The sequence below is a fragment of the Spea bombifrons genome, chromosome 11 (genome assembly GCF_027358695.1).
Source record: "Spea bombifrons isolate aSpeBom1 chromosome 11, aSpeBom1.2.pri, whole genome shotgun sequence".
NCBI lineage: Eukaryota > Metazoa > Chordata > Amphibia > Anura > Pelobatidae > Spea > Spea bombifrons.
The window spans coordinates 37,220,253-37,237,682 of NC_071097.1; the positions used below are offsets into that span (position 1 = coordinate 37,220,253).

The window sequence follows — 17,430 nt, forward strand, 5'->3', positions numbered from 1 at the left end:
CAGAAAACAATCTTAAGGTCAGGGCAGGCGGCAAAGAGTTGGGGGCCAAACGGTACAACAAAGTATAATGGAGTCGACTAAATATTGTCCTCTGATATCTGAGCGTCCCGATTGGTGCTTTTCTCCCTGCTTCATCACAGCTGCAATCCCTGCTTGAATACAGGTGACTTCATTCAGAATATCTCTACCTCCTGACAAGTCATGGTTTCCATAACGACCCTTATTAGAGACATTATACCAAATGATACATTTACTACAAACCACCAACTTTACAGCACCAGAAATTATCTGGAACCTTATTAACCTGGCTCACTTATGCTAATAATAATAATACAATAATAATAAATTAATAATAAATAAACAACAATAATAATAATAATAATAATAAAACAATAATAATAAATAATCATAATAAATAAATAATAAATAAACAACAATAATAATACATAACAATAATAATAATAAAACAATAATAAATAATCATAATAAATGAATAAATAAATAACAATAATAATAATAATAAATTAATCATAAGTCATAAATAATAATAATAATACATTTCAGACCCAAAAATGTAGTGAAAGCAGGAATGTCAGGTATATCTGATTGGTTGCAGGGATTCTTGTGTTAACCCTTTGCATGCAGGGTAGGCTCCGAGTGACTCCGGTGACTTCCGACTCCTGCGTTTATGAAGTGAATGCAGAAAGTCTTTAAATTAAATGCTTTTCCGCCTAAAACTACATTCTGACTATTAATCTAAATGCAATTTTTCCAGCTGCCCCGCAGCCATCCCGCGCCGCTCCGTAACAAAGCACAGCCGCTGTTTTAAGCCATTAATAATTCAAACGGCGAAGCTTAGCGCTCCGTGGAGACGGAGTCATTATACATTTCCACGCGCTCCTTCATCATGCTGTAATGATGATTTACGTTACCAAAATTAATAAGCAAACGGCTTTTAACGCCCAGCGTTCGCCTAAAACTCTTTTTTTCCGTAGAATAAGTGATTTTGCGAACTTCAAGCATTTTACTTTTTAAGCTTGAAATAGTTTCCAGGGACACAAAGTACACTAAGCAGGGATCTGCCGCCCCGCAGCCTTGGTCCGGAAACCTTGTTTTGTCCCAAAGTAATCCGGATACAAATGTAGATAATAAATGAGACATATTATAGAACGGGGGTCATTCGGGTCCCGCGGGGGCTGTTAGCGATTGTGCGCGGGGGGCACTTCCAGCACGTTGCACCGGGTGCTTTATTCGGAGTACGGAGGATGGGCGAGAGTCCCGTGAAGTCGTTTGGACTGGATGAAGAGCGGCTTTATGTGTCGCGTGGGATGTATAAAGCGTTTCCATTGGGTTTCTGGGTGTTTAAAGGGGGCATTTAATTAGTTAATGTCAGATTTAAACCCAGTAGTAGGGTGATACGGGGGTGGGGGGGCAAAGAATCCCCCCCCAATGAGTATCACCCCCACGTTTATTAAACACTAGTTGCCCCTGGGTATATCGTTATGTGAGGCACATGTTATCTACAGACACAGGGTGCCCTTACCCCACCACGGGCACGGGGGCGGCACTCACTGCACGGGGGGGTGGCACTCACTGCACGGGGGGGGGGGCGGCACTCACTGCACGGGGGGGCGGCACTCACTGCACGGGGGGGGCGGCACTCACTGCACGGGGGGGCGGCACTCACTGCACGGGGGGGGCGGCACTCACTGCACGGGGGGGTACCCACTGCACGGGGGGGGCGGCACTCACTGCACGGGGCACCCGCTGTATAGTTTTGTTGATGTTATGTCGCGGTCTCGTGTTGTTTGAGCTCTCGTTACGTTGTATAACCTCCTCTCTCTCTCTCTCTCTCGCGCAGCCTGTGTCTGTAACGGTCACGCCAGTATCTGCGAGATGCAAACCGGGAAATGCCACTGCACCACCAAGGGCATCAAAGGAGACCAATGCCAGCTGTGAGTAATGGGAGTGATAGTATCTCGCCCACCAAACTGCGGGGCAAATGGGGCAGATAAACTCTTTGTGATCCCCGGAACCTTTCCGTTCATTACTCTAAAGTTGGGTTCTTCTGTGAAATTATCTCGCTTTAGTAGGAAATGTGGTCAGAAAATGAGGACGTTAAACAAGAGCTGTATATAGTAATAACCCCCCCGGCACTGTATATAGTAATAACCCCAGCGCTGTATACAGTAATATAACCCCCAGCGCTGTATACAGTAATATAACCCCCAGCGCTGTATACAATAATATAACCCCCAGCGCTGTATACAGTAATATAACCCCCAGCGCTATATACAGTAATATAACCCCCAGCGCTGTATACAGTAATATAACCCCCAGCGCTGTATACAGTAATATAACCCCCAGCGCTGTATACAGTAATATAACCCCCAGCGCTGTATACAGTAATATAACCCCCAGCACTGTATACAGTAATATACCCCCAGCGCTGTATACAGTAATATAACCCCCAGTGCTGTATACAGTAATATAACCCCCAGCACTGTATACAGTAATATAACCCCCAGCGCTGTATACAGTAATATAACCCCCTTTATCTGCAAACCTGGAACCGCCGTTGCTGTCAGTCATGTGATATTTTGGGTGACTCAACCACCACTCCGCACTGAGCTGATGCTTTATGGCGATGCTAATGAAGTCTGTTCCTCCATAGACTTTCATTAAGACTGAGTCATTCCATTGTCCCCCACAGGCAGTATGATAAGGAGTCGGGGGGTTTAGTAGATCGGGGGTCAGATAACAGAGTGAGATACCAATGGCTGATATGCAGCTGCCTGAAATCATTTATATTTTGGGGCAGGAACTCTCCGGTCTCTGATTTTCTTCTCGGGCCGCTCTGCGGGTTTCGCTCTGCGGGTTTCGCCCGGAATTTCTTTCTCGATTGTTATAAAAATCCCCGGGTGAAAAAGTCTGATAATTTATCTTCTATTGAGTTTCCTTTTTTTCGTTCTAATTGGAAGTGGAAATTACTCGGCCCGGTGGGCCGGCTGTGAGACAATGTGTTTGCCACAAACGAGTTTCCGCTGGCGGGGCTGTGAAGCGCGTGGGCCTCGTTAGCTGCGTTACTGATTTCTGCAGGAAAGTGCGAGCGTTCACAAAAAACACAAAGAATTAACGCTTTCAGGGCATCCTTTCATATAGTTACATGGGGGGCCCATCCCCCACCCGTGTCAAACATTGTAAAATGTGTAAGAAAATAAAATACTTTTAACAATTTTTCTAGCTGGAGACGACCACCGCGTGAAATGTGTGGGTGAAAAAAATACTAAACGCCAAAATGATTCAGCCTCACATTAGCTGAACTGAAAAAAATCCTCCCCGTGGCCAAAAATCCGGGGGGAAAAATCACAATTAGCAATTCTTGCCTTTTCTATGACGATCGGCTCTGAGTGCATCGTAGAGACGGCGTTTCCAAAGGTCGCATCATGCGAGCGCGAGTCGCGGCCGGCGCCGCTCAAGGGTTTGTTTTTATTTTAATTTATTTATTTTTTGTTAAAATTTCCCTGACTAAAATGTCATTTAAGAGTTAAGTTAAAAGGGGAGCATCCAGGACCCGAAGACGTAAAACGGACATTTACAGCTAAAAGCGTCTTACTTGTTGAATTAGGATAATGAGAGCGGCTCGGCCCGAATCACCTCCCCAATAACTGAAAGAACCGCAGCTCGGCGGGAAAAATCTGAGTGGCCGTCAGCTGGATATCCGGTGAAAGGTGTGCGGTTTGTCGGTGGAGCCCCCCCCCAGAACGGCCCGACAAACTAACCCCCCCTGGGCCTGCGAGTGGAACTAGAAGAATCGACGCTGGCCGTCGCAGCAAATACTGATTTGGATTTTTTTCTGCATTTGGTTAAATGATAAAAATAATCCGTTAACGTTTCAAATTTTTTAATAATTCTTACTTTACAGCACTTTTTTCATACTTTTACACAGTACTTTATATCGTAAGATCGTAGATTGTAAGCCTGCGAGCCGAGCCTCTCCACCTAACGTATCGGTTTGTCTCAGGCTGTCGATTCTCGTCTTGTCGGACCCCTTGAATATACGGATTGTATTAATCGCTATATAAATAAAGGATAATAATAATAATAATAATAATACTAAAAATAAAGGAATCTTACGATTCATGTATCGATGGATTCCCGGTTTTCTGGTTCGGCACAAAGGGTTAATAGAAGCGATGACCAAAATAACGTGTATGAGAAGTGACGCTGGACGCGGCTGTAATTATTCCTCTCTGAGCGCCGTTGACCTTTCGGAGCCGTTTGTTACAAATACAGAGAATAATTATTTTTATAAAATCTGATGGTTGGCGCTCGAGCCGTCGCCGGAGCGCGGACTGGAAACGGACGCCGTCCGCCGCTGCCGGTTAATGATTACCCGGCTAACGTGGATTTGCTTTAGCAGAGGTTATTAAAATATTGCCTAATGGACAGCGATTCCTCTCCGGACTGACCCCGCTGATATGGATATTATCGGGGCCGCCGCTAAAAGGGGAAGTTATTATCATGGAGAGAGAGACCTTAATATCAACCAAATAATCCCATTTACTGATCGCAGTAAACTTCGGGCTGCTTTGGTTGTTTTCTGAACGTCAAATATTATTTTAATAAGTGGGGTGGCAGAAGAGAGAGACGGGGAGAGAGGAGAGAGACGGGGAGAGAAGAGAGATGGGGAGAGAAGAGAGAGACTGGGAGAGAAGAGAGAGACGGGGAGAGAAGAGAGAGAGACAGGGAGAGAAGAGAGAGATGGGGAGAGAAGAGAGAGACGGGGAGAGAAGAGAGACGGGGAGAGAGGAGAGAGACGGGGAGAGAGGAGAGAGACGGGGAGAGAAGAGAGAGAGATGGGGAGAGAAGAGAGAGACGGGGAGAGAAGAGAGACGGGGAGAGAGGAGAGAGACGGGGAGAGAAGAGAGAGACAGGGAGAGAAGAGAGAGATGGGGAGAGAAGAGAGAGACGGCGAGAGAAGAGAGAGATGGGGAGAGAAGAGAGAGACGGGGAGAGAAGAGAGAGATGGGGAGAGAAGAGAGAGGGGGATTGGGGAGAGACATTTAAATAGATAAAGTGATTTAAAAAAAGAACAGGCGAGAAGTTTATTTCAAAAGAGGAGAAAAGTTACAACAAGTGCCCAGAACACTAGAGGATCAGAGACTGAGATGGAATGGGTGACAGTTTTATGTTACTGAGAGGGTGGTAGATAAGTGGAACAGCCTCCCAGCAGAAGTGGTAGAGGGTAATACAGTGAGGGTATTAAACATGCATGGGATAGACATACGGCTCCTGAATCTAAGACGAGACCAACGACTGATTAAAAATTGAATGGGCCAGCAGATTGTAGGTTTTTGTGTTTGTTGATTGATTTATGTTAAATATCATTATTATTAATATTAATAATAATTTGTTTAATTTGATGAATGTGGGGGGGTGCTCCTTGATTCTCAGTCAGCTCTGACCCCATTAGAATAATGATTTAATATAAAAAGCTCCTCCATTAACCTTGTTCTGGTTGAGCCGTGAATTGTAAATAGATAAAAATATAGATAATCGCCAGAAAATGGCAAAGAACGGACATCGAGCCGCCGCGCGTTCATTAAAGTGTCAGGGATCGAGCGCCAAGTCCTGAACTTTACACTCAGACGTCCATAATTAAATAACGCGCCTATCATCCGGAAACCTGCATAACCTGCGACGTCATAAAGGCCCCCCTCCGGGTCTCCCCAAATATTAACCCTCTAATATCCCGTGCCGGAGAGAGAAAAGCGTTACAATCGCTGTGCAGGCTGAGGGCGTCAGGGCTGGGAATTGGTCAGTGATGGGAGAGTCGATGCTTTTGGGTGATTGCGATGTTACTCCTCAGGTGACATCGTGACAGAATAACCAGGGGACCCTGGAGCTTACAATCAGCCTATGTAATGGACACAAGAACCAGATATAATAACATTTGAAGCTCCCGGCAGAGAACCGGCATCTCTTTTCTTAAAGATGATCTTTTCCTCATATCGGATAAAAATTTTTTTTTTAAATATTGCTCTGTTTTCATTTTCGCCCCATAATATAAATGTTTTCAGGCAGCTGCATATCAGCCATTTGTATTTCCCGCTCTGTTATCTGATCCCCGATCTACTAACCCCCCCGACTACTTATCATACTGCCTGTGGAGAGCAATAGAATGCCTCAGTCTTAATCACCCAGACGGACTCTCTGACTAATGAAAGTCTATGGAGGAACGGACTTCATTAGCATTGACATTACTGTATACAGCGCTGGGGGGGGGTTATATTACTGTATACAGCGCTGGGGGTTATATTACTGTATACAGCGCTGGGGGTTATATTACTGTATACAGCGCTGGGGGGTTATATTACTGTATACAGCGCTGGGGGTTATATTACTGTATACAGCGCTGGGGGGTTATATTACTGTATACAGTGCTGGGGGATATATTACTGTATACAGCGCTGGGGGGTTATATTACTGTATACAGCGCTGGGGGGTTATATTACTGTATACAGCGCTGGGGGTTATATTCCTGTATACAGCGCTGGGGGTTTATATTACTGTATACAGCGCTGGGGGTTATATTACTGTATACAGCGCTGGGGGTTATATTACTGTATACAGCGCTGGGGGGATTATATTACTGTATACAGCGCTGGGGGGGTTATATTACTGTATACAGCGCTGGGGGTTATATTACTGTATACAGCGCTGGGGGTTATATTACTGTATACAGCGCTGGGGGTTATATTACTGTATACAGCGCTGGGGGTTATATTACTGTATACAGCGCGGGGGGGGTTATATTACTGTATACAGCGCTGGGGGTTATATTACTGTATACAGCACTGGGGGTTATATTACTGTATACAGTGCTGGGGGTTATATTACTGTATACAGCGCTGGGGGTTATATTACTGTATACAGCGCTGGGGGTTATATTACTGTATACAGCGCTGGGGGTTATATTACTGTATACAGCGCTGGGGGGCTGTATTACTGTATACAGCGCTGGGGTTATATTACTGCATACAGCGCTGGGGGTTATATTACTGTATACAGCGCTGGGGGGTTATATTACTGTATACAGAACTGGGGGTTATATTACTGCATACAGCGCTGGGGGTTATATTACTGTATACAGCGCTGGGGGTTATATTACTGTATACAGCGCTGGGGGTTATATTACTGTATACAGCGCTGGGGGGTTATATTACTGTATACAGCGCTGGGGGTTATATTACTGTATACAGCGCTGGGGGGTTATATTACTGTATACAGCGCAGGGGGTTATATTACTGTATACAGCACAGGGGGGGTTATTACTGTATACAGCGCTGGGGGGTTATATTACTGTATACAGCGCAGGGGGTTATATTACTGTATACAGCACAGGGGGGGTTATTACTGTATACAGCGCTGGGGGTTATTACTTTATACAGCGCTGGGGTAGACAGTGACTCCTCTTTCAGCAGAAGTAAATGGAATCTTTGTCTCTCTCGTCCGGTGATTGTTTTGTGAGTTTGTATCTCTGAGATGTTTCTCATCTCTTTTGGCTGTCGCTGTCGCTGTTAATATTCTGTATTTGGGACGCGGAGATCGTTCTTTAGAACGGTTCTGGGAATTTGGGGGTTCTGAGCCCCCCTGCGTTGGGCTGAGCGTGTTGTGAGTGGCATTAGCACGGGTTGTGGCATTAAAGAGTTAACCCTTCCCCGCCGCCCGCTGTTTGCTTTGTTTTCCCGGTCAGCCTCGTCGCTGCCAATAAAGGCAGGAAATAAAGCTGAGAGTTTATTAACCCCTCGCAGTATACGGGGGGCCGCCGCGGCTCCGCCTCCCGCTGCCGATATCTCTATAATAATCTCTTCCTATTTACAAAGGGAAAAGCAACAAAATCATTTTCAGAATAATAATAATAGTTAATATAGTAATAATACTTTATATAATAATTATTAATATAATAATAACAATAATAATAATAATAATTTATATAATACGGTAATTAATATAGTAATAGTTATTTATATTATTATTATGGTAATTTGTTTCTATGGCTGCATTGCACGATTGTTACCGATCCAGCGGATAATCATTTCTTATGATTTTTAATAATTTACTAATCCCGACCCGTTCGTTATTTTTATACCCTGCGCTGCTGTTTGGTTTCGCATTAAAGTGGATCTGTTATTTTCACCAAATTTAGTAAATTCCGGTTTTATACATGAAATCAGGGCACGTAATGATTATATACGGTATATATACTATGGAAGCAGCCGTCTTAACTCCCTGTTCTCAGAATCTGCCCGATTATTCCTCCCCATGAAGTTATCTCTCTTATCCCTGTCGTTGCCGGTTGGGTGGGGGAAGGGATATAATTTCGGGACACATATATATATTTTCCCTTCCGCTGCTGATTGCAACTCTTGTGGTTTTTAAAATGAGTCAGTAAATCGTCTCGGCGTTAACGAGGACGGCGCGTGCGCGTGGAGTGCGTGCGCGTGGAGTGCGTGCGCATGGAGCGCGTCGGGTCCGGCCCCCGCTGGCAAATATCTGAGAATACGGAGTCTCCGCCACAAACAAATAAAGAAAATGTTACTCGCTGTGAATACCGGGCGGCAGCAAACCGGCAGCGTACCGGTCTGCCTGCTGTTATACAGGGTTTGGGGTACTTTGTGCCTTTTTTGGTTTTATTTTGTATCGGAGTGCGCGTTTCACTATTGTCACATTAACCACTTCCTCTACGCCAAGCTACGTATAAACCGGCCTTATAGGCAAACGCGGGAGCTGCGGGGGTGAAAAGCGAGGCCCCCCCCGCCCGCATCCGCCCCGGAATCTTCCCAATCTTTTTACTGATATTCTGATTTTTTTCCTCTTTAGATGCGATTCTGAGAACCGTTATTTGGGGAACCCGCTCCGCGGCACCTGTTACTGTGAGTATCTCCCCCGCTCTGCGCTTCCCGCCACTCGTTACGCACGGAGGGTTTGGGTTGGTTTTTAGGGTAGAAATCGGTCCTAAAAAACCCAGAAACGCGATATTCGCCCCGATCCCGCCCCGCGCTGTTTTTGTTAGAAAGTTGCGGCCGCAGCTGCATTCTTTGGACGTCGCATTAAACGCGGCAGCGCTCACTGCATCCATACCCCTGCGCTGCCCGGGCTCCGAGATCAGACCCTTAAACTGAATGTGGTCTCCGGAGCCGCGGGGGCCGACCTGCAGCGACGGGTGGCGGATTTATAACGCCAGCGAAGGGCTTCTGTTATCCTCCCTGGGGGATTCTCTGTGTCCGGCGCGTAAGAAGCTCCCCGGCCTGTTTGTTGCCCCCGCCGCAGTTTCCGGTGATTCACGCGCAGCGAATGGCGACATTAGGACCCCCGATTAACCCCCAGCCGTCAGAGAGCGGGACGGGTAACGTCTCAGGATTTATCACACGGAGAACGCGATCGTTAGATGTGTCTGCCGGCCGTCATCTTTCACATGAAATATCTGTTTGATTCATTCGCTCGAACCCTGCACAGCGCAGAACGTCATCCACCCCATCGGTCACATGATAATAATAATAATAACAATAATAACAATAATAATATAATAATAATAATAACAATGACAGTAATAATAATAACAATAAAATAATAATAACAATAATAATATTAATAGAAATAATTATTCTATACTATTATTATTGTTGTTATTATTATTAATTTATATTCTATTCATTGTTTATATTTTTTATAATAATAATAATAATAATAAAACGTTAGCTCTGGTGGCTTTATGTTTAAACAAGAGGCCAGAATCTAACACCAGAGGGTCAGAGGCTGAAATAGAATGGAAGGAAGTTTTACTTTACTAAGAGGGTGGTAGATAAGTGGAACAGCCTCCCAGCAGAAGTGGTAGAGGGTAATACAATGAGGGTATTAATCATGCATGGGGTAGATGTATGGCTCCTGAATGGATGAGACTGATTAAGGTTTGAGTTTTTGCAGCAGCAGAAGCAGGCGACTAGATAGGGGCCGACGGGGGCCGATCTGCCGGAAGGTGTTTAACCCGATAGACTGGACTCAGAAAGCTAAAGCCTGTTAAACTTTATTACTCTCAATTTATTGGAAATAAAATCCGGCGGGGCATTTTCATATCTTCATTAGGAGTCTCTGTGGATGCGAGGAACACTTATCCCGAAAATCAATAGAAAAGATTGAAAGCGTTTATTCCACCTCCGCGGGATTCTGGGTAACGGCGGCAGAATTTAATTACCAAACGGATCGCTGCAAAAATAAAGCTCAGCAGCTTCTTACCCCAGCCGTGGGCTCCGGGCTTAATAAGGCACAGACATGATTTAAAGAAACCCTCCAGCAGATCGGCCCCCGGCGGCCCCCGTCTAGTCGCTCGTTTCTCCTGCTGTAAAGACTCAAACCTTAATCAGTCGTTGGTCTCGTCTTAGATTCAGGAGCCGTATGTCTATCCCATGCATGTTTACATCTCCTCACTGTATTACCCTCTACCACCTCTGCTGGGAGGCTGTTCCACTTATGTATCATTTCAGCTCCTGTATAATGAAATATGTTCCAGTAGATAGGAATTGAAGATGAATAAAGTAATTAAAGAAATAGAAACCCTTGATGTTTCCTAGGTCTGTGTTTTAAGGATTTATTTCTATCTCCGCGCTCCCGGCGGCTGAAATAACTCCCAGTGAAGCCAGGTGGCAGCCTGTATTCATTAACCCCGTATTCATTAACGTCTCACGGAGTAACGCGGCGCGCGGGAGACGGAGATCTCAGAGAACGTTTCTGGAGGAAGAATTCCAAAATATTCAGTCATTGTCAGGAACAGCAGAAAGAAAAGCAAACGGCTGGATTTTAAGGATAAAAAGCAACGGATCGGACGCAGCTGGGAATATTTTAGAGTTATTTGCAGTTTTTATATTTTGGGGATTTCTGTATTTAGTACTCCGGTCCTGATTCAATCCATCTGTAATAAAGGCGTTGGTTATCTCTCTGGGAGTAGAGGTATACTCTCGAGGTTGCTGATTGTTGCTGATTGGTTCAGGCAGCCCTTGTAAGCGCGCGGGGGGGTGGGGGGACGAGAAAGAACGCCAGGACAGGACATCAATCAGATAATGCTGGCTCTGCCACAGGCTGCCACCCACCTCAGCTTCTCTGAAATAAATGAACCCTTTACTTTCAAACCGAGTATCTCCAAACCAATTTATTTCATTAATGAGTGGAATCTGTGCCGGCTCGTTGTACTGGGAGTGATGCTTTTCTTCTCACGTTCTCCTCCAGTGCGGATTTTTCCCGTTGGATGAATTTAGTTCTTTATTTTAAATGAGGCGTAGAGACCCCACAGGACACAATGTCTGGCTACCAAATCCCCCCCCCCGGTCACTTATCAGAGCAAACAGAAAGGGACCGTCATTAAACGGAGATCCAATTAGTGCCGATCCCTGCGCAGCGCGGGGCTCTCGCTGGCCCCTAATCCTTCTTGGGCAGATAATAAGTTACTGGATACGAGGAGACCAAGGACTTGGTGTTTGAGGACGGCGGCATTTCATGGAGGCGAAGGGGAAATCTTATTTCATTTATTTAAAGGGACAGCGCTTCGTTCTTCCTTCCATCCTCGCAGAAGATAAATGCATGCATTGCTGCGTATTCCGCAATATCAAGTTTATCGACAATAGTTTAATGTAAGAAGCGTCCGGGCTGGGAATAGAATTTCTTATTGTGATGTCATCAGTGATGTCATCAGGTTCCTCCAGGATCCCACCGGTCCGTAAGGATCCCGCCCACTTTGTAACAAATCAGAAAAGTAATCATTTTCTGAGCATCTGTGAAATGATATAATAGTAAAAACGGGAATTTTTCTGCTAATCCTGACTCTCGGAGCAGAAATAGAATGCGGAAGATCGCAGGCGGCGGAAATCCTGCGGATTATTTCAGGACTTTATTCATTTTATCGGAGATAGGAAAGCGAGACGCAGGAGAAATAAAGGGAACTCGGCAGGAAAGCAAATAATTAAATTGGATAATTTCAGCCCAATTCCGTGATTGGAAATCGCAGGCGACTCTGAGATTATAGGGGCTGCTCTTAAACAGACCGCCTGTCAGCGAGCGGAAGGCAGCGCTTATCTCAGGGGGGCCGCCGCGGACAGAAACACTGCTCTTACCGGATAAGACGGCGGCACCTTTAGTGAGACGTAGGAAACGGTCTCACCGCGTGCTGAGAGACAGTCCGAGCGTCTCCGGAGCATAAAAGACAGCGATAGAGACAGATAATACACCTAAAGAGACGGATAATATACCTAAAGAGAGGGATAATATACCTAAAGAGACAGATAATATACCTAAAGAGACAGATAATATACCTAAAGAGACAGATAATATACCTAAAGAGACGGATAATATACCTAAAGAGACGGATAATATACCTAAAGAGACCGATAATATACCTAAAGAGACAGATAATATACCTAAAGAGACGGATAATATACCTAAAGAGACAGATAATATACCTAAAGAGACAGATAATATACCTAAAGAGACAGATAATACACCTAAAGAGACAGATAATATACCTAAAGAGACGGATAATATACCTAAAGAGACAGATAATATACCTAAAGAGACGGATAATATACCTAAAGAGACAGATAATATACCTAAAGAGACGGATAATATACCTAAAGAGACAGATAATATACCTAAAGAGACAGATAATATACCTAAAGAGACGGATAATATACCTAAAGAGACGGATAATATACCTAAAGAGACGGATAATATACCTAAAGAGACAGATAATATACCTAAAGAGATAATATACCTAAAGAGACAGATAATATACCTAAAGAGACAGATAATATACCTAAAGAGACAGATAATATACCTAAAGAGACAGATAATATACATAAAGAGACAGATAATATACCTAAAGAGACAGATAATACACCTAAAGAGACAGATAATATACCTAAAGAGACAGATAATACACCTAAAGAGACAGATAATATACCTAAAGAGACGGATAATATACCTAAAGAGACAGATAATATACCTAAAGAGACGGATAATATACCTAAAGAGACAGATAATACACTTAAAGAGACGGATAATATACCTAAAGAGACAGATAATACACCTAAAGAGACAGATAATATACCTAAAGAGACGGATAATATACCTAAAGAGACAGATAATATACCTAAAGAGACGGATAATATACCTAAAGAGACAGATAATATACCTAAAGAGACAGATAATATACCTAAAGAGACGGATAATATACCTAAAGAGACGGATAATATACCTAAAGAGACGGATAATATACCTAAAGAGACAGATAATACACTTAAAGAGACGGATAATATACCTAAAGAGACAGATAATACACCTAAAGAGACAGATAATATACCTAAAGAGACGGATAATATACCTAAAGAGACAGATAATATACCTAAAGAGACGGATAATATACCTAAAGAGACGGATAATATACCTAAAGAGACAGATAATATACCTAAAGAGACAGATAATATACCTAAAGAGACAGATAATATACCTAAAGAGACAGATAATATACCTAAAGAGACAGATAATATACCTAAAGAGACGGATAATATACCTAAAGAGACAGATAATATACCTAAAGAGACGGATAATATACCTAAAGAGACAGATAATATACCTAAAGAGACAGATAATATACCTAAAGAGACGGATAATATACCTAAAGAGACAGATAATATACCTAAAGAGACGGATAATATACCTAAAGAGACGGATAATATACCTAAAGAGACAGATAATATACCTAAAGAGACAGATAATATACCTAAAGAGACGGATAATATACCTAAAGAGACAGATAATATACCTAAAGAGACAGATAATATACCTAAAGAGACGGATAATATACCTAAAGAGACAGATAATATACCTAAAGAGACGGATAATATACCTAAAGAGACGGATAATATACCTAAAGAGACGGATATTATACCTAAATAAATATATTATAAAGCATTGAAGAAAAAGCCCAATTCTTTACCCGTCTCTCACCTCTTATTTGGTGCCGTTTAGGATTAATGAGCGATTTTAAGAGCTCCTTCAAAAATGTGTTAAAAAAGGTGTTTGAGGGATTAATGATATTTAGCATCTTGTGATGAGCTGCTTGTAAATTTCTTTCGGAGCCCCCCCCCCGACAGTTCGCTGGATGTTGGGCGGCCGCTGGCGACTCGTTAATGTCAGGTGATGACCCTTAAATACACTGAATGGGTTAATCGATATTTTAGAGATTTTGTGATAAAGCTGCAGTCATGTGATATTTCCCGGCTCAAACACCACACTGAGCTGATGCTTTATGGCGATGCTAATGAAGTCCGTTCCTCCATAGACTTTCATTAGTCAGAGAGTCCAGCTGGATGATTAAGACTGAGTCATTCTAGTATTTCTCACGGGCAGTATGATGAGGAGTCGGGGGGTTTAGTAGATCGGGGATCAGAGAACAGAGCGAGAATTCATTACTTAACGTTTCGGCGAGGAGTTCTCTGCGTTCCGTGCGTTGACTTCCGTTCCCCTGACTGCAGAACCCGTATAATGTGTCATATTGGGATCACGGATTGTCGCCGGACCCCCGCAGGCCTCCGTAGGGCAGATACTGGACTCAGCGGGGTCTGGGGCCGGTAATCTGACACTCAGGTTCACTTCGCACCCCTGGATGACGCGGCTCCAACCCCCGGTGTTACCCCAGGCCTCGGGGTTCTCTGCCATATAGTGAATACCCCAGCCTGGCGCTCAGCGGGGGCCGTTATCTCATGATCTGCCCTTGCTTTACAGACAGCCTCCTGATCGATTACCAATTCACCTTCAGCCTCATCCAAGAAGATGACCGGCACCACACCGCCATCAACTTCATCGCCAACCCGGAGCAGGTGAGCCACGGCCGAGATGTGCGACCGGAGCACTCCGCCTACTGGGGAGGAGCTTCATGAAGGGCAGGGCTAGTGGGAAGTGGGGGTGGGGTTAGCCTCAGAGAGCCTTCAGTGGGATGGGAGTGGGCGGGGAGTAGGCAGAACATGGGCAGGGAGTGGGCGTGGCCAAATTCAGCTCCCCTGCCTAGATAAAGAAGAAACTGACTCGAGGAAGCAAGATTTCCCCCGCAGAATAGGGCCCCGCTCCCAGGAGCTTACAATCAGTACCTGCGTCGTAAGTCTTTGGAAGTGAGGGTCACAGCGCGCCCCCATATTACATCATATTCTGCAGATATTTATCTAAAAATTCCAAAGAATTTTAACCCTTGCAATTCGGTACCAGAAGCCACGCCCCCAAAACGACATTTTCCCAAACATCTCTGCGCTTTGGGTCCTCGCTTCGTATAAATGATCAGAGTTCTGACGATTATTGTCGCCGTTCCTTCAAATCGTTTCTTTGCGTTCCCTTCCAGTCCAACAAGAATCTGGATATTTCCATCAATGCATCAAATAACTTCAACCTCAACATCACCTGGTCGATTGGATCTACAGGTAAGAGCCCCGTTTGCCCCGAGTACTGGCGCCATCTACAGGCTCACTGGGGGATTAAAAACCAGCAGGTGCCCCCATCCTGAAATAGATGATTGTGTTTATCACGTGAATGGATATGATCACGTGACAAAATATACTATATATATATATATATACAGTATATAAATAGCTATATTATTATTATTAATATTATTATTACCAGTATTATTATTATTATTATTATTATATACTGTTTATACTATTAAATACTGCTATTATATACTATTACTTATACTATATAAAATAATATATATTAATACTAAAAACTAAACTGATATAAACGTATTTTAATTGGATTTGCGCTTTTGAATAAAAATTTATAGAAATACGATTAAAAAAGGTCCATTTGTATATTTGCAGCTAAAAAAAGGTTTTAAAAATTCAGGTTAATGTGTTTTGACCCCGTCCGGTTTGGAAGTTCTAGTCCAGGGGCCACGTGTGATATTTTACATTTTCTGCCCACTTTGTTACTACTGTCACTTATATCCCGAGTCCTGCACCAGTTAAAAGCATTCAGGATGAAGGGACGCTGTCTGGCCCCCCACCCTGTGTAAAGTGTGATTTCCCCCCGGGGGTCTGCCTTAGCGCTTCCGTTAATGATATCATTTAAACGTTAGATAATATTTTGCCGTTTGAATGAAATTCATTAACGCGTTGATTTTCTTTTTATTTCATTAAATGACTTTGACGGCAAACTTTCATTTTTTGTATTTAAATGCAGAAAAGGGCAGAGTGTTTGGCGCCGCCGCGATTCTAATTAAGATAAATCGCTTTCCTAACGGCCGAGGAGACAAAGATTGCGATTTCTTTGTTTCTTCGTTACATTTAATTATGAGCTTAAATACCGATAGGAAACAAAAGGATTCCTCTGCAGCGGCTGATAAAAAGCCCCGGCCCGATGCCCCCGTTACCCCCGTCACCCCCCCGTCACCCCCCGGCTGCCGACGCGTTATCTGAAGAGTCCTTTGCGGAAAGTTTCTTTCTTCCGTTACTTTTAAAGGCGCCGCCGGTGGGGCCGCCCGGGGGGGGGGTCTGCGGAGAGGAGGCAGCCGGCGGCTTCGGAAATAGATTTCCATAAATTAATGAATTTGAATTATTTTTATCTCTGAAAGAGAAACTTTTTATTCGTCTCATTTGAGACCCGGCTGAATCTACACAAAAAAAATGCAACCAGAATATGTGGCATTAAATATTGGGCCACGGCAGAGAGCATGGGGGGGGGCGGGGGGGGCCGGGACCCAAACCCAGCAAAAACTGCTTAAAATGTGATCAAGAAACAATTAAAACAAAGAAAAACAATTATTTCCCCCGTTTAATTTATAAAGCCGTTCCCTGCTGTTTCTATACACATTATCGGGGCTTTTAGGGCCGTAGAACCCTGCGATCCCCTCATACCCAGCAAACATTCTGACCTCCTAGAAAAGAGGGGCATCGGGGGGGGAGAGAGGGGCATCAGGGGGGAGAGAGGGGCATCAGGGAGGAGAGAGGGGCATCAGGGGGGAGAGGGGGCATCTGGGGGGGAGAGAGGGGCATCAGGGGGGAGAGAGGGGCATCGGGGGGAGAGAGGGGTATTAGGAGGAGAAGAGATGGGCATCAGGTAAGAGAGGAGGGAAAATATGAGAAAAGAGAGGCACGGGGAGCAAAGAAGGGCATCACACGAATGAAAGAGGGGCACAGGGAATGAGTGAGGGACTGGCTAAACTAACTTGGGACACTCGGCAGGCATGTCTAGATATGATGATGCCAAATCCTGCCCCCGTTTAACATGCGTGTTAATACAGGGATTACACGGGGCAGTCCCGGTAAGCGGGGGCCGTAAGCGTCTCGGGGTATTTTTCTGTGTTGGATCCGTTTATGGGGAAAGTAAATT

The 17,430-nt window shown here is 44.2% G+C and overlaps 1 protein-coding gene across 1 annotated transcript in view; it reads left to right on the top strand.

Moving 5' to 3' along the window:
• Nucleotides 1–17,430, top strand: part of ATRNL1 (attractin like 1) — a 208,001-nt gene that overhangs the window by 93,372 nt on the left and 97,199 nt on the right. Inside the window, exons 20-23 of the mRNA XM_053450329.1 lie at nt 1,862–1,955; nt 8,887–8,939; nt 14,836–14,930; nt 15,443–15,521. Of these exons, the coding sequence (XP_053306304.1) occupies nt 1,862–1,955; nt 8,887–8,939; nt 14,836–14,930; nt 15,443–15,521 (321 nt within the window). The remainder of the gene's footprint in view (nt 1–1,861; nt 1,956–8,886; nt 8,940–14,835; nt 14,931–15,442; nt 15,522–17,430) is intronic.